At 37.0% G+C, this 24,300-nt stretch overlaps 2 protein-coding genes and 1 long non-coding RNA gene across 3 annotated transcripts; 2 read left to right on the top strand and 1 right to left on the bottom strand.

The window, feature by feature from the left end:
• Positions 1-12,061: 12,061 nt before the first annotated feature.
• Positions 12,062-15,552, top strand: LOC141720552 (uncharacterized). Its single transcript, XR_012574428.1, has 2 exons — positions 12,062-12,249; positions 15,146-15,552. It is a non-coding gene; the product is annotated as an uncharacterized LOC141720552 (long non-coding RNA).
• Positions 15,553-17,050: 1,498 nt separating this feature from the next.
• Positions 17,051-18,853, top strand: LOC141720551 (glyoxylase I 4-like). Its single transcript, XM_074523029.1, has 3 exons — positions 17,051-17,767; positions 18,069-18,174; positions 18,275-18,853. Exons 1-3 carry the CDS (start codon positions 17,625-17,627, stop codon positions 18,509-18,511), a joined length of 486 nt encoding a protein of 161 aa, XP_074379130.1. The 5' UTR covers positions 17,051-17,624; the 3' UTR covers positions 18,512-18,853.
• A 652-nt stretch (positions 18,854-19,505) lies between these two features.
• Positions 19,506-19,805, bottom strand: LOC141719279 (MAPK kinase substrate protein At1g80180-like). Its single transcript, XM_074521656.1, has one exon. The coding sequence runs from the start codon at positions 19,803-19,805 to the stop codon at positions 19,506-19,508; it is 300 nt and encodes a 99-aa protein (XP_074377757.1).
• Between the last annotated feature and the right edge of the window lie 4,495 nt (positions 19,806-24,300).

Genomic DNA, 24,300 nt, shown 5'->3' with positions numbered 1-24,300 from the left:
AATAAGGTTCATCTACAGACTTGAGGAGTTAATTCAATGGAAGAAGTTCAAGAAATTGATCAAGCCTCAGTGATATAAATCAAGATCGTGGATTTAATCAAGTGACAGAGATCTCGTCAGAGTATCATTAATTACAAGGATTTAATCTGAAGAAAATTAAAGTATCAAAGTCAGACATGAAGAAACGTCACGGAAGTTAGTCACTCATGAACCAGACAGTACATCGAGTGTCAACGTTGAAGTGGTGGAATTGATTCATAATTCTCAGTGATTTTCAGAAGATATTCAGAAGATTGGTTGCTGCTCAGGGTTAGTATTAATTCTCTATTAATTAATTAAGTCATATAATTTAATTAAGAAAATAAATTATATTTGTAAAGATTAATTTATTGATTAATTAAATTAATTGATTAATTAATTCTGAATTAATATTAAGGTTTTTCAGAATTTTAATTGGATTAAAATCTGCATTAAATCAGCAAGACAATTGAAAATGAACTAGCATGACAATCAGGATTGTCATACCGATTGTCATGCCAGGCCATTTTCAATAGTCTCACCGAAAGTTACACTGGTAGGAGGATTGTCTTGCTAGTTCATTCTGATAGTCTTGCTAGTTCATTTGATTGTCATACCGAAAGTCTTGCTAGCTGTTGAGATTGTCTTGCTCGTTCAAAGGATAGTCTCACCGAAAGTCCTACCAGCTATGGGATTGTCATTCCAGTTCATTTCATTCGGCTGAATTGATTAAAAGAAGCAGAAGCATTCATTCACATTATCCAACACAGAACACAAAACAAGAACACAGAAAGCAAAAGCAGCCGCCTCTGAAACATTCCATTTTTCATCTGCTTAATTCAAGATCACATTTCTAGTTTGTAAAGTTAAATCCAAACCACTAGAATTATTTATCTTGTTCTTGTGTAACAATCTAGCGGATCAAAATCCATAGAACTTAATCTCAAATTGCGTTTAGCATTTGAATCTTTTTATTACAAAAATAGAAAAAGTTCATGTCGAATTTATTCTAGATTTGTGATAATTAATTTGAGATTAATTCCTTGTAATCGATACAATTGTTGTAACACCTTTCAAGTTTAATAATATTTTTATTTAACTTGAATTTTGTTTCACATTTTTTATTCCGCATTTAATTCGATTATTCGGTACTGTTTGTATTCAACCCCCCCTTCTACAAACACATTGGGACCTAACAATATGTTTAGTTTTGACGGTTAAATTTCCTAATCTCGATTCGTGGTACTCGTTATAAACTTAGTGACCGTTTGACGATTGTGCTAATTTATAAGTCAATTTTCTTAGTCCTTTAATCCTTTAACTGATCCAATAAATTTTGGGTTCAATATTTCTTTCTCTTTCGAATCTCGTCACTCCCTCCTCGGGAGATACTCTCAACAATACTTGGTCTGCTACTTCGTACTTTCTGTCTTTATAGCCCTGGTCCGCATATCTCTATTGTTCGTCCTGGGCTGCCACTTTTAGGAATTCCTTTGGTCTGTTGACTCAACTATGGTATAGTATCCTTCGCTTACCAATTTCAACCTAAGAGAGAACGATTCTTTCTTCCGTACAAAGCTTTGTAGTCGTTCCAATGCATGCATGATAACTCGTTATTGTCGATAATTCGATTAACGTCAACTGGCCACTTCATTTCCCTTAAAAATTGATAACATGGACGATTAGCGCATCTTCTAGTGTTTGGAATCATCTTTCAACTTATTTATTTCCCCCTACATCGCTCCTATTAGTGCTAGAGTTTCATTCCTTAACATTTTCCCATTTTGGGCGCATCATCTCTGTTAATTAAGTTATATAAGAAGTTCTCGTTGCATTTCTACACGCTCGTCTCCTGCTACACGCTTAGCGCCAAATTTAACATTTCTTCCCGTGGTAACGTAAGGCACATCCTCGTCCTGTTGCCGTCTTGAAGAAAGCACCATTTTATACGCAATTTATTGACACGTTTTAGGATCGTGCAACGTTCAGCTTCCGTCATCGGTCAGACTTCTTTAATCATTCCCCGTATAATATATATAGTACTACGACACTTTTTGGGTCGTACTTGTTATTCTCGCTAGTGCCTTAGATGTATTCACGTTTATTGGTGTCTACTACCAGTGGCCTTTATAGGGCGTGTACGATCTTCTTTGTCTTCTATCAGTTCTGACAATGACATCCTTCATTCTTTCACGTTGCCCTTCGTAAGGGATATCAGTGACTATTTTTCGTTATCTAGCGTGGTAAGTACATCTACACGAATTATCTGTCAACAATAGGCGATTCCCCAAACCTTTATAAATAAAAGGTAAGCCGCTAGTTATATTTTCAATGGTCAGGATAGTCCTCTCATTCTACTTGTCGATTTGAGAACCCTTAGTCATTCCTCTGTCCGTTCTTTTTCGTAAAATATCTTGGGAAATAGTCCCGTTAATTAAATATTGGGTACTTGCGTGGCACAGTCGTCACAGGGTCTCTCTGTCCCAATTATCTTTTCCGCGCTCATATCAATTTTGTAGAGTGGGCATCTATCGTTTGCATAATAAAGTAAGCGGTCTTATTTAATCTATCACCCAAAATCCTCAAATAGCATGATGGCTAACTTGGTTCTTGATAATCCTCCTTCAAAATTTATTATAATTAACTCTTAACCCTATTTTGGTCATTTGAAATCGCCAAAATTTTAACCCTCGCCTTTCCGTTTTCATTTTCCAACTATGTCGAATACTTACTTACCTACTCGATGGCATCCCCTTACATATTCTGTCACGACTAATATCCGTTTACGTTTTTAGGCATCTTTGAGTCTTCTTGTTAAGTAATAAAGCGTTCTTTTCATGCGATCCTTTTCATCAGTTATTCTGAGATGTGTCATCCTCAATATATCTTTTCCTACTTAAAGTGTCGGCCACCACATTGGCCTTTCCATGATGATAATATATTTCTTAATCATGGCCTTTGATCAATTTGACTATAGCCTCTATCTCGTGTTCAGTGTAAAAAAATTCTAAAATTTTCTCATAAGTAAACTCTTTGTCCCTTTCAGTCTGAACCTTATCTCAATTATTCTAGATTATTATTAGAAAGCCTTATGTCACGGTCCTTAAGCTGCGTAGACATATCATTAGACTTCATGCAATATCCTACTTTTATCGTTGAGTAATTCTAGCACGGGATTGCTACTAACTTTGCCTTCAATTCTAGAAAATCTTATTCCTCAAATTCATACATGCTTGGTTTTTCCCGAATTTATTAGCACCTTTCCCGATAATATTTCATAGAAGTGTACCTCACTAATCACGTCGTATCCCTATTTTCGTTCTTCTATACCATATTAAAGATACTTATGATAATAACTAAATATGGTATTCTTTTTTTTTAAAACAACGTACTCCTCACGATGCTCCGATTGTACCATCATAGCACTGGGTTTTCAGTCACATATTACAACAATCGGTTCTCAACTATACCTCTCTTTATTGGGAAGGCAATTAGCCTTGGAAAAAGATTTTCACGATATCGATGAAATTTAGACAGTCTTAACAAGGTTTCAAAATCTAACATCTGAACAAATAATGAGCTACGAATAAAAGAGTCGCAACACTCAGAAGTTTTATAACTTGGAAGGAAGAATATAACAAGAATTATCCTTCCCTGTCCTTAGAATTCTATATTGTGATATTATGGAGAATATCCATTGAAAGCAATGATTGCTGAATAATAACATCATACGAATGATACTTGTAAGATTTTCCCATTGAAAGAATACTTTTCTTCTCGAATAATGAAAGAAATATCGAATGACATCCTCAACCAAAGGTTAACCATTGAGGTCTCTAAGAGGTGCTATTTTGAAAGAAGGAATTTTATCCAATGATTAATAAATAAGGAAGTATATTGTTCTTCAATCACTTTGTAATTTTAATTGGATATTCGTTATACAAACATAAGAATAAAATATTTCATGAACAAAATATTTCATAAAACTGAATATGAATTCTCATTTGAGTGGGCGACCTAGTTAGGTCTCAATTAAATCATTCTTTGAAAATTAAATCTGGCATATATAATGCATTATGGAATAATCAAAATTTTATTGGAAGTGGAACTAGCAAAATAATAACTAGTCCATATCAAGCAATATTATCAACCGGCTAAGAAAATGGCCAGCACAATTGGTTTGGCCCATAGCAACTAGCTAGGACGATTAGGTAGGCTTTTGTCGTATTAATTAAAATTTTGACTAGTTAGGACAATTAACTAGTCATTCATGAGAACATATGCAACTAGGCATATTTCAGTTTGTTTGTAAAAATCTCAACATCGTAACCACTGAAGAAATTGTGGGTACCTGGGTGACGATTTTGAAATAAAGGGTTTTTTTTAAAATTTGGGCCGAGAAAGACAATTATAACTCTGAATCGAGTGGTCTTGGCATCAGAACAATCGATAGCCTCTTATCAAATATTTCTTTCCAAATAAAGGATACACTCATAGGTGCCCTAGTTCACATACTTTATCAGATCTTTAAATGAAATTGAACTGGAATACCAATATCAAATTGATACCCTTACTATGATTTCAAAGTTCAATATATAATTTCATCCCAATTAGAGGAAAAAGGATTCACCAGGAATATATGGATATTTGATCATCCATGTTTTTAATAATTTATTAGATATTTACAATCTCGACTGAAAGAGTAAGTATGAAAGAAGGATCAAATGAGGATGCTCATTATGAATATTCATCGATGAATTGAGGGAAAATTTATATATATAAAAAAAATCTATTGGATAATTGAAATGAAGTATAAATATCTCTGAGTTGATCAAGAAGATCATAATCTATGAATGAAAGTTCATGGATTAACTAAAAGAATTGAACAAGTCCTGATGCGGAGAAAGACTATTCAAGATGGTCACATCAGAAGTTCAAAGTAGGGAACGAAAAGGATTGTCTGATATAACTTATCAAGGCAATACGAATGATCAACGATTTGGAGGGAGTAACGTGACAGTGAGTAGGTGCCAAAATATTTCACTGATTATCCTAACTCCCTTTATTATCATCCTGAGGATGATACCACCTCTTCGTCTTTGTAATTCCATATTTCAGCTAGCGTCTCTTTCTCATCATTTTAAAATCGCTTACTAATCTTGACTTTCGCACGTATATCTGTCATTCCGGTGTTTTACCTCGAAGACCTTACTCAGAAATATTCCAAAAACATCTGTTAAGTTGATAGTTTCCTGATACACGCATCCGTTACTAACTGTAAGTGGTCAGTTCCCCCTGGGAACAGATCAAAGAGATCTCTTAGGGATCTCAATGCAGTCCATAAGTTCAGTGGCATGTGTGTGTAATTGAACATACGTTACTGAATATATTAGAGGTCTACGTGTATATATACGTTACCTCTGACATCATTTCTACCGAAGAATTCCGCTTTAGACTCACTGGTCTATCCTTTTAAAAGGTTCTAAGATCAAACCATCGCTCATTGTAATCTTATGCCATTTAATTATAGACATGCTATCAATTCTCAATGCTCTCGATTTCTGAGCTAAACCATCATAACCTTACATGTTAAGTGCACTAATAATATCACATAGTGTACTCGTCCTATGATGACATTCTTATATCATATTCAAATCTTCCTGGAAATAAAAATCCTCAAGGGTATATTGGACACTATCTCTGGTGAGTTTGTGATTAATACGACATTCCCATCCTCCTTGGTAAAATGACACTATCAACTAGTTTGGGCCAATAATCTCAACTGTATGCTAATAATTAGACTTCATGATCCTCACATGTGATGCCCCTTCACGGGCAACCTATAAAGAACTACGAGTATCAAGGCTCGTGTTATCAAAATTTACATATGGTGTTTGTAATATCGTCTTTACCCCAAATGCTCTGGAGACTCAGCTCCAAGGTCTACATCCACATCCTTTCCAAATCAAATATGATTCTAATTTTTCTCCTCGTCATTCTGATAATCTCCAATGGTCTCATTAGTCATACCCTAATACCTCAAATATAAACTTATCATAGCCTACACATTGAGGCTACATCCGGTAGTCCAATGATGAACTCTATATGAGCTCTTATGAAATCTCGCGTCTAGACAGAATCCTAACACTCTCGTTTCTGAGTACTATAACTTAATGCTCTGATACCATTTCTGTAACTCCCCCAAATCCGGGGTCACGAATCTGGGTCGTCACGCCATCCTTCACTCTTGTGTATCCTGGTATTGATTCAATAATCCAACAAACCCCAATCTCATATTCGCACACACAAGTTATAGCCTTAGAAACGATGTACAAAATTTAATCTTCTTTTATTACACTCAAATGTACTTTACAGGATCTCAAACAATTATTTATAACCTCTACATGAAGTTTCAATAATTACGACTGATATCTTATATCTATCTGATACTCTAGCACACCTGAGACAAAGCTGCTAGGGATCCTACCCATGACTGCAAGCGACTAAGTCCCACATCGGCATACTGGTTATCTGTTGTGTTGTGTCATTTAAAAGAAAGCAAGAGTGAGCTATAATGCCCAGCATAATAGTGTACAGTATGAAATGACCGTATGATAAACTCAAGTAAAACATCATATATGATAAATACGTTTTCCTCAAAAATAGTTTTCCTTGGTGATACACACCTTCTTATGAAAACAATCATTTAGTGGATTTTATTAACCTGCGAATACCTTAATAGTAAACCCATCACGTAGGCTTGGGTTACGGTATTGCATCACAATTCCAATTGGAAGAATAGGACATTCGTTGGAGCCACCGCATACGATGATCAGTCGTACTGCAATAAAGTAACCTTTTCTACTAGTAGAAGGATGACACCTTCGTATCCCGGTTATCACCCTTGCCGCATTCGGGCTAGGTGTCCCATTTTCGGGTATACACATACTTCACAAGTTCCTGAGTACACAGAGTACCTTCGCCTGCGGTACCTTTGGTAGTCCATCTAGCACACATAGTACCAGAGTCTACCCCTCCCTTGTCCTTTAAAAGAATTCTATCAATCTCGAGAACTCAAACCACATCGAAGTTCCCCAAGCGTTTTGCTTGTTGATAGAAACAGCTTATCTCTCTAAGATATAAGTGTATATATGTACTTTCGAGAATTTCGGAGGAAGTACTAAGGATGTGAGTTGACCGTTGTCAACAGATAATTACCTAAGGGGGAAAAGTTTCTCCTTGAAACTATATTCAAAATATTAAATAAGTCGGGATAATGTTCACCAACGATCTGAAATTATTCGAATGATATTCTGAAATCAGGAAGTATATTTTAAATCAGGATCTATAATTTTTAAATCAATAATAAACCCTTTAATAAATAATAAATAATTAAATGAGAATCGATAGATAATTAACCTCGAATAAGTTTACTCTTGTAAAAGAATATTTAAAATAATATTCCTCAACTAGTTTATGACTATGAAATTAATAATCTTTAATGATTAATCAGGTTTGAATAAATAAGCGTTGGAGAATACTTCTTCTATAATAAATGATTAGTAGATAAATAATTCTTGTCCGAACGATAAAGTATAGTTGAGGGAATACGGTCTTTGGAAATCGTTTTAATAAAGGTTCGAGGTATTTTAATGTTTCGTAAGTGGACGTTGAGTCCCTTTAAAACGTACTATTATGGACTTATAATCGTCCTATAATATCATCGGGATGATTTCCGGGTTTATATTTTATAAAACAAAACTGACCGACTCTCGGTCTTACGACTTATACATCATGCTCTACTATAGCGTTAATATTCTTAATTAAAACACCTCTGAATACTTCCGGGTTTTCATAAATTTTTACTGACCGATCCTCGGTCTAAAATATATACATGCCACGCTACTCGCTAGCATTACGTTCTCAATTATAAACTGCTCCGGGATACCTCCGGGTTTTTATAAGCTTACACCGACCAGCTCTCGGTCTAAATATAATATTTCGAACTCGGTATGAACATATACTAGAAATTATCAACAAGTGAGTAATGTAATACATCTCAAACTTCGTAAAACAGTTTAATGCAATCTCATGCATATATCACAGTTTTGTAAAATATTCACAACACAACAGTTCTTAAAAGGTAGGGTTTGAAAACTTGCCTGGGTATCTCGAGGTGGAGGATGCTCTAGGTTCCGCTTGAAAATCTATAACCATAAACACAATTCGTTAGGTCCCGTTCTATTTTACGGAGACTCGCACTCACGCGCTACTTATTATGCACCCTCTCAACTTATAATACCCTTATTATTCCTTTAAGTCCTTATTCACATCATGGTCACTTCGTTTTTCTAAGTATCTTAGGTTCATTCTCTTTATCGTCGTCGGCTCCGCTTATGGATTCTACGGTTTCTAATAGCGCGGTCTTGGCTCCGATATTTTTATAAAACTGAAAAATCATTGTTTTCACTTGAAATTTTTATGGCAGTTATGAAACTCAATATGTTACTCTCTGTAAAAATTTCATGATTTATGAATACTCTTAAGTCGATCCTTTATATTTTCAAAGTTCGTGATTTGTAGCAGTTTTTGTCGCGTAAATCACTTTTACCAAAACGACCATAACTTTTGATCCGTAAATCGGAATCAAGCGATTCAAGCGCCTAAACGATCCTTATAACATTTAATATCATAATAAAGGGTTATTTTTTAAGAAACTACAGTTTACAACTCCGGGATTTTCTGCAGAAACTTAAAGTTACGATTCGTTGATTTTAACGGAGTTACGTTTACGATCGGGGTTTCGTTTACGCCCTAACTCTTAACACAACCACCAACAATCATCATTTCATAATCAAAACACAAAATCCTCTCAAGAACATCATGTTCTTGAGGCAACAACAATCAACCTTAAATCTACTTAACTTAAACTTCAAGATCTCAACAATATCACTTCTTAAACTAAGTTTTCTACCACATACTAAATTGATCTTAAAAATGAATCTTAAATAAAGTTGGGCCAAAGATTTTTACCTTTCTTGAAATATTGAGATGTGTTCTTGAGGATGGTGGAGGCTTGGAAGTGCTTGGTATGATTTTTGGAACCTAAAACCACCATTAAAATCAAGAAACCAAAGAAGAGTTACTATTCACACTATTCACTAGTGACTTTCTTGATTTTATTTCACCCATCAAACCTTGATAAAAAGAGATGAAAGAATTTTCTTACCTTAGTTTAATTGCTAGGAAGCTTGAGAATTAATGGGATGATTTTACCATGGCTAGATTTTGAGATTTGAAATTGAATTCTCCCATTTTTCTTCAAGGGGCCGAATGGAAGCTTGATGGGGTGGGGGGTATTTATACTTGCTTCCCTTGGTTGCTTAGCTTGGTTGCTTTGATAGGTTGATTCTAGGAAATGGGGTGGGAGATCTTCCACTTGATTTGATAATCTTCCTAGCATAGCATTCTAGATTTATTCTTGTTACAAATCTTGGGGACAAATCTTAGGTAGCTTCCTAGAAACTACTTGTGTTAGCTTCCTTAGCACATTATTTGGATAGCTTGCTTGATCATCCTATGGTTATCTTACTATTTGATAAAGTAACCATGGTTACTTTCTTACCATGGTTTAGTTAGTGCGTTACGTTTATTTAATCGTTTACGCGTTCGCTCGGTCGTTTAAACGTTTTCGTAATACTTAATCGTAAATGGTTCGTGACGTAATTCCTTTCGTATTTATTCCTTATATTTTTAATTATCATACTTGAATATAAATCCGTATGGTTTTAATCTCATAATTATACTGTGATTCCCGCAATCCTCGATGAGTCATAAATACGGTCGTTTTTCAAAGTTCATTTTCTTCCAAAACTAATAGCGTTTACATACACTCATTTAGTCCGTATAATCGTAATATCAACTCCGAAACTCATTTTCTCATGCACTACATAGTGTGGGCTTAAAAGTTTTTCCCATCAGTCAGGGTTACTATTCATTAAACGTTTTACAAGGTCTCAAAAATTCAAGTTATTATATTACCATTCATAAAGGTCTTTTACCGATGTCAAAAATTTGGGTTCTTACACATTATATCCCAAATATTACTCTCTCTCTCTCTCGCTCTCTCGCCCACCCTATCAGCTATATAATCAATCAAGAAGCAGATTGAAACAAAAATAACTTCTCAGCTTATTACAAGCGAAACTCTACAGAATTTAATTCTCGGAGAAAGTGCTACCCAATTATATTCACACCATTAAAGACTAACAATTTGATACATTCATCATTTATAGCTTCTTTATGTGTATTGATTATCATTAGATAAGAGCTATAGATTTTTAAAGTGATAAAAAGAAATCTAGGTTGATAGACTATGGTATTGGTTCTTTTTATACTTGTTGTTTCGAATCTTTTGTATTAGGAGTTGTAAGCGAATCCTTCGGATATTTATACTTTCAATAAAAGAATATTTACCCAAAAATCTTTGTGTTTGTTTATTTCGTCTTATAATTTCAATATACGCTATATTTAAAGAGTAAAAATGAATAACATACATTCATTCTCTCTGTATGTACCTTTTGGACCTAACAACGGTGAAGATGATGATGAGGCCCCCTCTGAAAATATAGATATCGTTGATAACTCCCGGCGGCTGGGATGCTTCTTCGACGCCGTGCCTGGATCCTTCACCGCGGTGGTAGTGTAACTGTCGTGGGGCTCCTACAAAATAACACCGGAAGGGGGGTTTGGGTCCCGCGACGCCTCCGGTGTGAAAGTAAGAACTTGTTTTTGGGGAAGATGAAGATAGGTATGAATGCAAGGTGGTTGTGTGCGTATATGAGTGTAAGAGAGTGATTAACCCCAAAACCTTTCCCCCTTAGGCTATTTGTAGCCTAATGAGGGGGTTTAGGGGTTGGTACCTTTGCATTGTAGTTGTTGGTTTTAGGAGTGGAGGACACTGGTTGGGATGGATGCCTTACACGTGTCAGGATGTGAATGGTAGATGAATGTTCTAAGGATCTCCTGGCACGTGCCCTCATTGCACTCATGATTGATCAATGACAACTGTTCCTATCACGCATTTGGACATGTGCCTCACGTGCTGGTACTTCCCAATGTTGGGATGTCAGTACTAGATAGTCTGTACTAGTGGTGTGCGGGACTGGACGGAGCTGGGAGTCTGGACCGAGTCCTTATAGGAGTTATATGTACTATCATGTGCCCCACACTCCCTTATGCAAATTTTCAGGATGGGGGAGTAAGGATGATATTGTTTAGTTTGTTGCTTGTTAGAATGAATTTGAGCTTTCCTGAGCCCCAATCCGGACTGTGTTGAGGTACGCCAATCCGGGCTAATGTAGATTGTCTTTAGAATAATTTAAGTTTTTCTTATCCCCCAGTCCGGATTGTGTTGGGGTAGTCCAATTCGGGCTAAAGTGGATTGTCTTTAGAAGTATTTGAACTTTCCTTGCCCCCAGTCCGGATTGTGTTGAGACAGGCCAATCCAGACTAATGTAGATTATCTTTAGAAGAATTTGAGCTTTTCATGCCCCCAGTCCGGATTGTGTTGAGGTAGGCCAATCCGGACTAAGGTAGATTGTCTTTAGAAGAATATGAGCTTTCCTTTCCCGCAGTCCGGATTGTGTTGAGGTAGGCCAATTCAGACTGAGGTATATTATCTTTAAAAAAATTTGAGCTTCCCTTGCCCCCAGTCCGGATTATGTTGAGGTAGGCCAATTCGGGTTAAGGTAGATTGTCTTTAGAAGAATTTGAGTTTTTTTTTCTCCCAGTCCGGATTGTGTTGATGAAGGCCAATCAGGACTAAGGTAGATTGTCTTTAGAAGAAGTTGAGCTTTTCTTGCCTCCAGTCCGGATTGTGTTGAGGTTGTCAAAACGGTTATGGGGTTTTCCCCCAATGATTTAAATTTTTACAGCTATCTTTTTTGAAAAGACATGCCGTATTCATGATTGCCATTTATTACTGTCTATATATATAACTGCGTATATGTATCTCACGGTTGGACGGCCCAGATTGCGTGGGCTGGGCTTTTAGGATTCACTGTGCTTATAAAAGGCTTCTCCCTTTACTCTTTTCTTTTTTACTCTTCTACAATTCTTCTCTCTAGTGTTTTCTTTTCCCCTTCTTTTTTCCGGCGCTTGTCACAGGAGGTCTTGAAAGGTTATTGTCGTTTCTTGTTTGCCCCCAATCTCTTCGTTATCTCTGTGCTTGTAAGTTTTCTTTTTCCATTCTTGTATTCTTTTTGTTTCGCTATAGTATGATCTTTTGTGTTTAACTTGTTTTTGTTTTGGTATGAATATCATGTTCATTCTTGCGTTCGCGGCTTTAAATATATGTATATAAATCTGTTGTATTTAGTTTTTGGTGTTTGATTTTGGTTTAGGGTGTTTTTGTGTTTTAGGGTTTTGTGTTTGAGTCCGGACTATAGTGTTAAGTCCGGGTTTATGATTTGTGTTTGATCTTATTTGTTTTGGGGTTTATAGTTATTTTTCGGGATTGATTTGCATTTGAGTGCAGACTTATTGCAGTCCAGACTCTCTTGCTCTAGGTTTAGCTGATTTGTGTGTATTAGGTTTTTGGGGGAACTTTTTATTGGTGTTCCCGGACTGGTTGTTTATAATCGTTATTAATAAAAATTTATAATCTAGATGTTTGAAGTTCAATAATACGTAATTAAACTTATTTTTTAGCAACTTACTATCTGTAATAATTTTGATATTAGTTTGTTTATTTATTTATTGATGATTGGTATGATTGTAGATATAAAAAATTAGAACTTATCATTTGAGATATGTGAGCAATATAATATTTTAATATAAATATAATATTTAAAATATGCTTCAAATAAGCATATCTTTAAACTAAACGAATAATGAAGATTGCGATACTGGATAACTCGTGCTAATTTCAAGCCGAAGAAAATATAAATAGTGAAATTAATAAAAGTTTGTTATCTGGATATTTAAATATTTCATATGTCAAATATATTTATAGTTAATATATATTCAAATCAAATTAATTACATAATAAATTTTAAAAATTGAATTAATAAATATTGTGTAAAAAATTGTGGCATGGAATTACATTAGCCAATACATAATTACCCTAATGAAAAAAAAATATACAGTAATGAAAGCAATAGCAATTTATAATAAATTATTTTATTTGTTCCCTACGATAAAAGCACATGAAATTAAAATTTAATGAACATCAAGAAGAGGGGCATTAAAATCCTCCCTTGCACAAAAAACAAAGAAAGGTCAAAGTTGTAATTTCATGTTATTGTATGAAGTAATTTTTTACTACATTTAACAATGAAATTTAAGCGGCAGAACAATTAAAAAAACAAGTATTGATCTTCCTTAAACCCTAACTATGGCCCCTCATTCCAAGCACCTTCCTTTGAGTTCTCCCTCTCTCTAGTTTCCTCCGTCGATCAAATCAAAACCCATCAACATATTCGCAAACCCAAACTACCCATCTTCTCCAATCTCAAAACCCCATCAAAAAGCGATGGCAAATCCCACCGAAAACAAGCCCACAACGCGTCACTACCACCCTTACCAAAGCCTCAACACTCCAATTCACAAGCTTTACGAACTACCCACATCGCCGGAGTATCTTTTCCACGAAGAAGCGGCCGTTCAACGCCGTTCTTGGAGTGAGAATCTGCAGTATTATACCGGGTCGGGTTATTTAGCCGGAGCTGTACTTGGTGGGTTGAAAGGGTCAGTTGAGGGGATTAATTCTGCGGACAGAGGGGAGTCTTTGAAGTTGAGGATTAATCGGGTTTTGAATTCGGGGGGGCATACGGGTCGGAAATTTGGGAATAATCTTGGGGTTTTTGGGTTTGATTTTTTCGGGGTTGGAGAGTACCGTTTTGCATTATAGAGGGACGGATGATTTAGTGAATAGTGTGGTGGCTGGGTTAGGGACTGGTTTAATTTATCAATCTACGAAAGGAGCGAGATCGCCTGTGCTTGCGGGTGCTATTGGTGGATTGGCTGCTGGTGCTGCTGGGATTGGTAAGCAGGCGATTAAGCGATATGTTCCAATTTAATAGTGAGTAATGTGGACGGTTTTTTTGTTGGTTTAGGGAGGTATAATTACAGGTTTTTGTTTTTGTTGTTGGTTTTTTAAAGGAGACATGGAATTTGTTGACTTGTCGTAGTTGTGATGATGAAAATTTTGAATTGTTGGTATCTTTGAGTTATATGTGCAGACAAATTTAGTGTGTTGGAATCTTTGTGAAGAATTTACCCTTTGTTTTTGTTAAATGTGGTTGTTTTTGAATTCGTAATACGAAGATGTTTGCGTGTTTGTAGTTCTGATTAAATGTTAGATTTTTGTCTATTGTTTTTAATCATGGAGTTTGAATCTGTTAACTTGTAGACGGTATTGATGCAGTTACATTGGAAACTTTGAATTGTTGGTTGATCATCGGTGCAATTATTTTACTGTTTTACTGTATAAATGATATTCCACGATCAGGAACGAAGATCGTCTTTGTAAAGAATGCAAGCCTTTATGCAAAATAGTATGTATGTGTGTCACATTTTCTTCAAGATTATGATCATCTGTCTGCATGTACAATTCATGTGTTTAGTATTTCTCATTTTTCATTGTTGGATGTGTTTCTTGGTGGAATTTGTTTGATGTTTGGTATGTGTTTTTTGGTGGAATTTGTTGGATGTTTGGTATTTCACACGCATTGCTTGTTTGAATTTGGTTTTTGTTTGTGTAGCAGTTCCTTCATAACAATAATTGTGTCCTTATGACATGTATGCGCACTTGCATTATTTACATACGAAATAATTGGCTGTTTGCCGGTAGCATACATATCACTATACCCTGGTTGGGCGAATGAATAATCTCCGTGTCTTGCTTTTTTATATATTTTCTTGTGATGTAGTGTTTAAGTTGTATGCACATTCTTTAAGAGAACCTTAATTAATGTTGACCATGATTTGCGAAAATGTGAATTTTTTTTTTGTACTGGTAAGTTCCCCTGCAATATTACAAGGCAATTGGTAGTTACTTCTCTTAAGTTCTGCTCATCATGTTCTTGTTTTTTTAATTACGTCGTCAAACATATCTGATAAACAGAACTCGCTATTAAGTTTCTGTTTATGTGGCTGAACACTCCATCCATATCTCCCTGCCTGGTTTAAGATTGAGCCGTGATCTCCTGAAATCTAATCAAATTTTCTAAATTTTGGCCATATAATTCTTGAAATCCGGATAACGGGTGATTGTGCACGAATTAGTGAAGTACAGAGAATTCGCTGTTATGGATATAATGCCGGATGCAGAGGTAGTGAGGCAAATTCTGACGATAATGAGGTTTGAGGCAGGGAGTGTAGAGCCGGAAATAATTTAATATTGTACTCCGTAATCTTGTTTTGATATGAAAAGTATGATACAACACTAATGTTTTCTATTTGTATTGAGAAGAATTTGTTAAATTAAAAGATAAACTTATATTGTGAAAGCTTTTGTTATACAAATCAGAATCAGCCTATTTTTATCCAGCCGCAGCTGTGCCTGGACAAACTTCTTTGGTTAATTTTAACAGGACCACCAGAAGAATACTGCGAGCATACGATACTTTCGGCCTGTTTAAGCTGCTTATATTTTTTGTAAGACCGTTATAACTTATAAGTCTCTACTGACTCTCCTTATAGCTTATAGTCCGTATTGTGTTTGTTGATCCAACTTGAAAATTAAATTTACTACAACTTATAAGTTAATAAGTTGAACGTTAGTAACGACATTTTTTTTTCTCAACTTAATTTTAAATTAATTTAATTTTTTTTACCTTTTTATTAACTTTAGTGTTAAAATATTTGTTTCAAAATATTTCCTAATTAATAATTCATGAATCAATACAACTATATTTAAAAATTATTTATTTTTGTTCTATTATTAAGTATTTTTTTTATTTTATCCTAATACTGATACAACTTATAGTATTAATCTAATTATCACTTATAAATCATTTTTAAATCATAAATAATTAGTTTTATATCATAAATAACTTATTTTAAAATTTCTAAAACTGACACCTTAGCCGCCGGATGGTGTCCTTGTGTGTGTAAAAGACACTAGGAGAGATTTACAAGAAACTGAACTTTAGGAGAGATTTACATCCGCTATTTGGTATGCGATATCAAAGTTTACGGCGGCTCGAGTGAAAAGAGTTCTGGCTTGGCGAGAAACATCAAGAAAAATTGTCAAAAATTACTGTATTTTTTAAAAAAAAATATATGATTTTTTATTTGCAAAACTACGGAATCAACTAAAATCAATTATAATAAAAATGATGACATCTAACTAGGGTTAATGGACGGGTTTTAGTATCATCTCTCACCAAAATATTATTTGTGTAACCCGATGTCTCTAATATTTGCTTACATGTTTCTTAGCTCTGAGTTTTTATTTATTTGGTGGGGTTAACTCTGATGTTTTAATATTAATTGTTGAAGGTAGCCAAAGTGCACCGTAGCAATAAAACCTTTTTGCGATTCAAAGAGACGGACATCGTTCACCATTTGAGTAACATGGATGGACAGTTATCATGCTATGATGGCTGCATTTTATTATATTAAAATACCATTATGATTTTTGATAGTATGATGAAATCTCTGCTTGATCTATCAAAAAATGGGGACTACACGTCACATTTGTTTCTAAATTAGCTGAAACGTGGCGATATTATATAGCCCTTATTTAACTTTTAGGCGGTATCTGTTCATGGTTAGAGTACCTCCCATTTTTTATTCAAACAAATTTTCAAATCAAAATATAAAAGCATATTAAAAATTCAAACTTCAACAACTTCTTAAGAACCCTTTCTCTTTTGTCTCTTCTCTTTTAAGAGGCTTATTTTATTTTTATTAATAAAATACTCACGTAAAAGATGCAGTAAATTATGAATAAATACTCACTAATCTTAGTCTTTACAAAAATAAATTTATACAATCTATTATATACGTGCCTTCCGTATTCTTTGGTAGATATGCCATGTGCGCAAGTACAAATGGTAAAGTTCTCTCTCACTCAAAAATCCACATGCACATATATGGTTGATTGAGAAATCTGCATATTGAAGTTTTGTATGACCCCCTTGACACCCTTGTAGCTTCATGTAATGTAGTTTATGTTGAGTGTATGAAGCAGCCAGCTGTACACAATTTCCATTTTTGTCTGTATCGTAAGGGTGACATGGATGGTGATACATTTTCATCCACGACTTGCTATAAAATTCGAGTTGGATACTCTTGTCAACCAATCAACGTGGTGTCTACGTGTACTTGTAATGTTTAATACCCATACACATCTTAATCCTGCTGTATTTGATTATAATCAATAATTCCACCACTCCATCACATAGGCTTCAGTATAAGTATGCTTTAAGCTTTGCTAAAACACTAAACTCAATCATTATCAGCGCTTCTATAGCTTCCTTACTCTCATAGTTTTCTTAATCAAGAAAGAGCCATTCTAGTTTTTGCTTGCATTACTCCCAGCAAATTAGCTTCATTTGTGGTTTGTGGTGCATGCTTAGTTAGTTGATCAACCTAATATGGGAAATCAGTTGAAACTCAAGTCTTTGAACCACATCTCTTTAGTTTGTACATCACTGACAGAATCACTTGATTTTTACAAAAACGTCCTAGGCTTCATCCCTATCAGAAGGCCTGGATCATTCGAATTCGAAGGAGCTTGGTACGTTTGAACGTGTGTATATATGCAGGGTCTTGTTCAACTGTACACCATTTTAGCCTGCAAACTCTGCTGATCAAATCATCTCCACATACTACTTTTAATCATCATGTCCGAAAAGTACTTTTAATCATCGACACGATATCACTAGTTCAAATCACCGGTTTGTTGGCTAAAATCAGTTTGTATATAAGGAAACCCTTATGTTTGTTGACATTATCCTAATTTGCTGAAAACTATCTAACCATCATACTTACTCAATAGGAATCGTTTCATCTATTATTGATTGTATGCGAACATGCAGGTTATTCAATTACAATATTGGTATTCATCTTTTGCAATCGGAAGACCCGGAGAGCTTGCCCAACACTAGGCGAATTAATCCCAAGGATAATCACATTTCTTTTCAAGTAATAAAGCTTTCTATACAAATATTTTTTACCCTGAAAATAGTAATCTTCAAAATCTGAATGAACTAACATAGTAGTTTGTTGTTGATGAAATGTTTAGTGTGAAAGCATGGCAGGTGTTGAAAAGAAGCTAAAAGAGATGGAGATAGAGTATGTGAAGGCTAGAGTAGAAGAAGGTGGAATTGAGGTAGATCAAATCTTTTTCCACGATCCAGATGGCTTTATGATTGAAATTTGTAACTGTGACAACTTACCCGTGGTGTTTGTTGCCGGAGAAGCCATCCGAATGTGCTCTGCCATCAGTTGCAGTGTGCAGCCGAAGCTAACAGTAGTATGAATCAATGGCTGCAATCCACATTAAGGAATAACTACTTCAATAAGCGAGCGTTTCTTTTAATCTTTTTGCATGTAATTGTTATTCGGTGGTTTATCAATGGAAACAGAGCAATTGGTAAAATTGAAAATTCCAGTAAGCACTGGCAGCCATATCAGGGAAACTTGAATAATAATAATACAGTCATTTACGTATTTAAAAGGGAAGAGGAATGCTACGTAACCAAAAAATTGTACCAAAATAGTTATAAAGAGGTCCCAAATATTATTACAAAAAAATTTCTCAAATACTTTATAAATGGTAATTTTCTTGATAATAATATAAGACCCCGCGTTATCCCACTTTGTAAATATTTTGGTATAATTTTTGGGGTTATGTATCTTGTTATTTAGTTATTTGGAAGATTGCTTAACTTCTTATAAAAATATTTAATATATTTTTTCCATGTTTTTGAAGGTTTTTATTTCACGTAGTCTATCGGTACTTATTTTACTTCTTTATAGGATTTTTGTTAAGACTGCTGACAATTATATAGTTACTGTATATAGCTGCAATCAATTATTAGGACTATCTTCCTTTTCTACAACTCACCATCAGAAATAAATAAAAACATACTAATACAATAAAAAACTAACAACCATTCTAGTGAAATGTATGGAATTGAAACCTGCAACAGATTAGTAATATAACAATCACTAAATAACAACAAAAACAATGATTTACACATTCCGTGCATAAACACATATCATCACAGTATTTTATGGCCAAATTCAAGAAAATAAAGGGCAGGTAACAATAAAGAAGCTGAAGCTGACTACAAATGACTGCATGAGTCTAATTTACATAAATTCTGAAAACTGAAATTCATCTTTAGTCTCATATAATCACAGCAAACTTACCAAAAGTTGCATCATGCATTATGCAGACCATAAGATACAATATATACTTTGGTATGTGTTTTTAAAAAAAATACAGAAAAATTCGAAACCAGATTAAATTAGGACCTGCGATGGCCTGCAGAAGGTTTTCTCTTATTTGTCTTCTTGGCCGGCTTCCCAAAACATCCGCAACCAGAGACTTTAGGAGATGGAGGATCAACTGTGGATGTAACATCGACTGTCCGATACGATTTTCGTTCATCCGATCTTCTGTTTTTATGATTCACACCATCTTGATCATCATCTTGTTTGGTCTTTATGGGCTTGAGCTCTCCTGATAAATATTTCTGGTCTTCCCATACTAGACCTGATGATCCTGATCTTCTAAACGATACTTCAGACCTTGGCAAAGCAGCCATTTGAATTTTTCTCTGATGAAAAAAACAAAATTATTGTTGCAATTATTTAGATGATGCGTATGTAGACATGGTTTGTAGTATTCTTGAATTGTAATATATAAACTATTGAGAAGGGAATTTGACAATTTAGAGGATAATCAAGGTAGATGTCACTACAAGGCATCTATTCGTAAATTACAATTTTGTCCTTCTTGAGTTTCTGTCATCACTCCATACCAACTGACAACTGGAAAACCAGGGAAAAAAAATATTCTGTCTAACGGATTTACATGATACTGTTTTCTTTCAAGACAAACAGGATCTTGATGGGTCAAGATGATCCTGCACATGTCACTGCTAAAACTTGAACCGTCCGAATATTTATTAGATTAAAATACTAGGGAATTAGGGGTACCTTAATATAAACCAGAGTCTTTGTCACTAAGATATCTATGTCCAAAGCTTCATATTTCAGACCGTGTATCATTTTTAATTTAAACAACAGCGAGAGGCAACATTCATGTCGACAAGTTTAGGTGCTAAAATAAATAAATAATAATCTACAGCTAAATACTTGACTGTCATCATGTATGTGCAGAGGTCTTGTCCTCTGAGCAAACTTACATACCTATGCATGGAATATTTAGAAAGTATCAATCCACAGGATTTAATTTGGATTTCCTTGCTTCTAGTGTAGTACTAATAACAAGAACTAGCCTTCTTCTGTTCATAAGAATCATATATAATGGTTTAGGCCCCGAAAGTCTTCTGATCTTCTGATGATGTTTAGTATCTGCAGTTCTCCCTCTCAATGTTCTTTGATTATATAGAACATGGGTTTTGGGTCCTGTAACCGTATGGGTTTCATTAGAATATTTATACATCTGAAACTTGGCACACCAGATGCAAAACCATAGTTGTCTATCCATATCCCTTTAGCATTTAGAGAAAGATGAAAGAAACTGCTTGATTTTGTAATGAACCTGATTCCATTTCCCCAAAAATCGAGATAGAGCGTGACTATCAGACCCATACCATACCATATGATCATCAATCAACACACAGTGATAGACTGTCAATAAAATCCATACTCTGTCCCCTACGAGTAAGTTCCATTTAAAGAGTAATTTTTGTCTACAACATTTTCCAGTAAATGGTCATATGAGTCTGGGAATGTTGTTCATGTGTGAAACAAGTTATGCAAAGTAACACTTTCATAACTACAAGTAATTAAAAATGGATATTGTTGAATAATATGTAGTCCATTTAAGACCTCTGTTATGCCCGCTTTCGGCCATGGGCCCTAAACAGGTCCCTATGGGTGTACTAAATAGCTGGACTCTCGTGTGTGGGCTAGAACCATGAATTTATATGACTTGGGTCAGCACATGCGGGCTGGGCTCGTAACATGCGAGCTGGGCTCAAACATGCGAGCTGGGCTCAAGTGATGACATGAGAGCTGGGCTCACACATGTAAGGTGAGCTCACATTTGTCATTTGGGCTCTCATATGCGAGCTGAGCTCGGTTGTGCCCACGCGAGGTGGGCTCAGGTGCCTTCATGCGAGGTGGGCTTAGCTGCCCACACACGGGCTGAGCTCATGAGCCCACATCTTATAGAAACAGAGGTAACATTATATTTATTGTTTGAAGGCGGTGCGGGCCGAGGTGACCAGGCCGGCCCGCATCGAAAGACTTTGTGTGCAACATGGAAAGTGACTCATAGATGACTGAGTTTCTCGTAGATTTCGGGGTCGACACGGGTTGTTCCTACAATCACGGGAAGGATTGCGGAGATTCCGCGAGATTGTAGGAAGCGTGTGGAGCCGATCGAGATTTACGTGACTAATTGGTTGAAGGCCTGACTTTATCGTGGGCTTGGGCTGCACGGGCTGAAGAGTCCTAACCCTAGCCTACGTGACTTGTTCCCCAAGAACTACGTGAGGCTTGATCCCTATAAATAGGGTACGTAGGCACTTGTATGATGGATAAGTCGACACTTGACAGAGAATAACAAACCCTATTCTTTCTTAAGGAGTCCACATACAAGCTCAGCCACCACCAAACAACCTTCCTCCGCCCTCAAACACCGTCCTTGATCTTTGTTCCGCCCATTAACCTCCACAACATTGTTATACGAAATTCTCCCTATAACATTTGGCGCTAGAAGGAGGGGCTCGTTCATCTTAGGGAGAAAGATGACCAAAGAAAGCAAGCAAGCGACGACACCAGGGAGCGGAGGCAAGAAGGACCCTACTTTCGAACACACGCCCCCAGAGAATCAGGCGCCACCTCCACCAATTGCAACCGTGGACGGGCAGGCTGTGATGACGTATCTCGAAGGGCTGGCCGATCAGATGAATCAGATCAACGCCCGAATGTCAAAGGTAGAAAGAAGCTCGGTCCGGAACGCCAAGCGTAAGGCGCGCCGCCTCAAGGTCTCACAGCGTAGCTGGAAGGGCAAAGGCCCTCAGAAGAAGCTGATCCACGATTTTGATGACGTGGCAACCGAGACCAAACAGAAGAAAGAAACATCACGTGAAAAGGAAGATATACCCCGAGGCCATGATGAGCGGGGCAGCCAGATCTCTACGAGATCGGGGCCGAAGCCAGCTTCATCTGAGGCAAGGTCAACTAGCGTGCTAGACCGAGTGGGTAGAAAACTAAGCGAACATGACCTCAGGCTCAAATTGGAGAATTGCAAGAAGGAGAGAGAAGAGAAAGAGCCCGTGGATAAAAGAGGCTCGAAAAGGGAACGGGCAACGACCCCTCCGGAAAGACGTCAACACACCTCACCCAGGAGGGAGGAGCGACATAGACGCAGATACAATCGTGAAGAGGAGTCGCAGGACCGAGCTGGAGGAGGGGGACGCCGCGAACGACCTCAGGGCTCACATCATTCGAGTAATGCGGGAGGTGACAGAGAAGGAGAAGTTGTTAGAGTAAGGGACCTGAGAAGGATCTTAGATGAGATGGAGCAAGAGAAGAGAGGGCCCCCTGCTTCGGCTGCCCCCTCTCCGTTTACGGCTGCTATCCGATCATCCCCCCTACCTCGGGTGTTTAGGCACAACCCCGACCTTCTATTCAACGGCGAAGCCGACCCGGCGGAGTACCTTATTCAATTTAACACTGAGATGGAAGTCTATCAGGTGCCGGAGATGACCAGTTGCAGACTCTTCGCGGCATCACTCAGAGGTAGTGCCCAACAATGGTTCTCCAAGTTGGGACCGGCTAGCATAAGAACGTGGAGGCAATTAGAGGACTTGTTCGTCAGACAATTTCAGTCGACCCTCCACTATTCGCCTCCTGTGGCCACGTTAGCCAACATCAAGCAAAGGGAGGGGGAGCCCTTGGCAGAATACTTTCGTCGGTTCAACGCCGAGGTCCCCAAGGTGAGAGGAGCCAGTGAGGAGACCATCAAAAATTTCTTGATAGCAGGGCTGAAAGAAGGATCGAAATTTTGGAAGAGCCTCCAAGCGAGTGAGCCGAGGACCTTGGCCGAGTTCTATGAGCAAGCCGAACCCTTCAAGAGGGTAGAGAAATCGATGAGAGAGCTGAAAATCAGCGAAAGCTATCGAGACAAGAGGGACCGATCCTCAAGCCCTGACGAAAGGAGGAAGACATATCGGCGTAGTTCGAGCCCGAAAAAGTCTGCCCGTGGCAAAGAGACCACAAAAGATTCGGGGAGGCCTTATACAAGCAAATGGCAGACACACACTCCTCTGGTAGCCTCTATCGACCACATATATGCTACATATGTGGGGAAGGGGGTATTCAGGAAGGCAACTCCTCTCACAGACTACAATAAAAGAGACACTTCGAAGTATTGTGCATACCATGAGGCCACCGGACACGATACAGCTGATTGTAGACAACTAAAGGATGAGATCGAGACTTTGATTAGACAAGGGAAGCTTACGGAGTGGGTTGTCAAGGAGGTTCGAAGACACAGGACGGATTATCATACCGTCCCTCCTCCACCCCCAGAAGACAAAGAAAGGGTCCCTCGGGCTAGTAGTATTCATATTATTCTAGGCGGGTCTCACATTGGTGGAGACAGCCGGAAGGCGATGGACAGATATGCCCGGGAAGCAAAGGACAAGCCGCTCACCAACGTCAATCATCTAAGCCAAAGGCCCCCGGAGCTCTTTGAAAGGGAGGTCGATGATATCGTATTTAAAGAGAATGATGCAAAATGGGTGCATTACCCTCATACCGATGCCCTAGTCATAAAAATGAAGATTGGGACGGTGAATGTTCACCGAGCAATGGTGGACACCGGGAGTTCGGCTGATGTTTTGACTTATGATGCCTATAAAAAACTGGGATTATTGGATAGAGAATTAACCTCAACAGGTGGGCACCTGTACGGGTTCACAGGAGACTCGATCGGAGTGAAAGGGACAATTCGGCTCCCGGTGACCATAGGAGAGGAGCCTCATGTGGCCACCCAGATCGCTATGTTTACAGTCGTAGACCAGCCTTGTGCCTACAATGTTATAGTGGGCAGACCCCTTA

This window comes from Apium graveolens, chromosome 4 (genome assembly GCF_009905375.1).
Source record: "Apium graveolens cultivar Ventura chromosome 4, ASM990537v1, whole genome shotgun sequence".
Lineage (NCBI taxonomy): Eukaryota > Viridiplantae > Streptophyta > Magnoliopsida > Apiales > Apiaceae > Apium > Apium graveolens.
The sequence above is the reverse complement of the archived record's forward strand: the minus strand, read 5'-3'. Positions and strand labels throughout refer to the sequence as shown.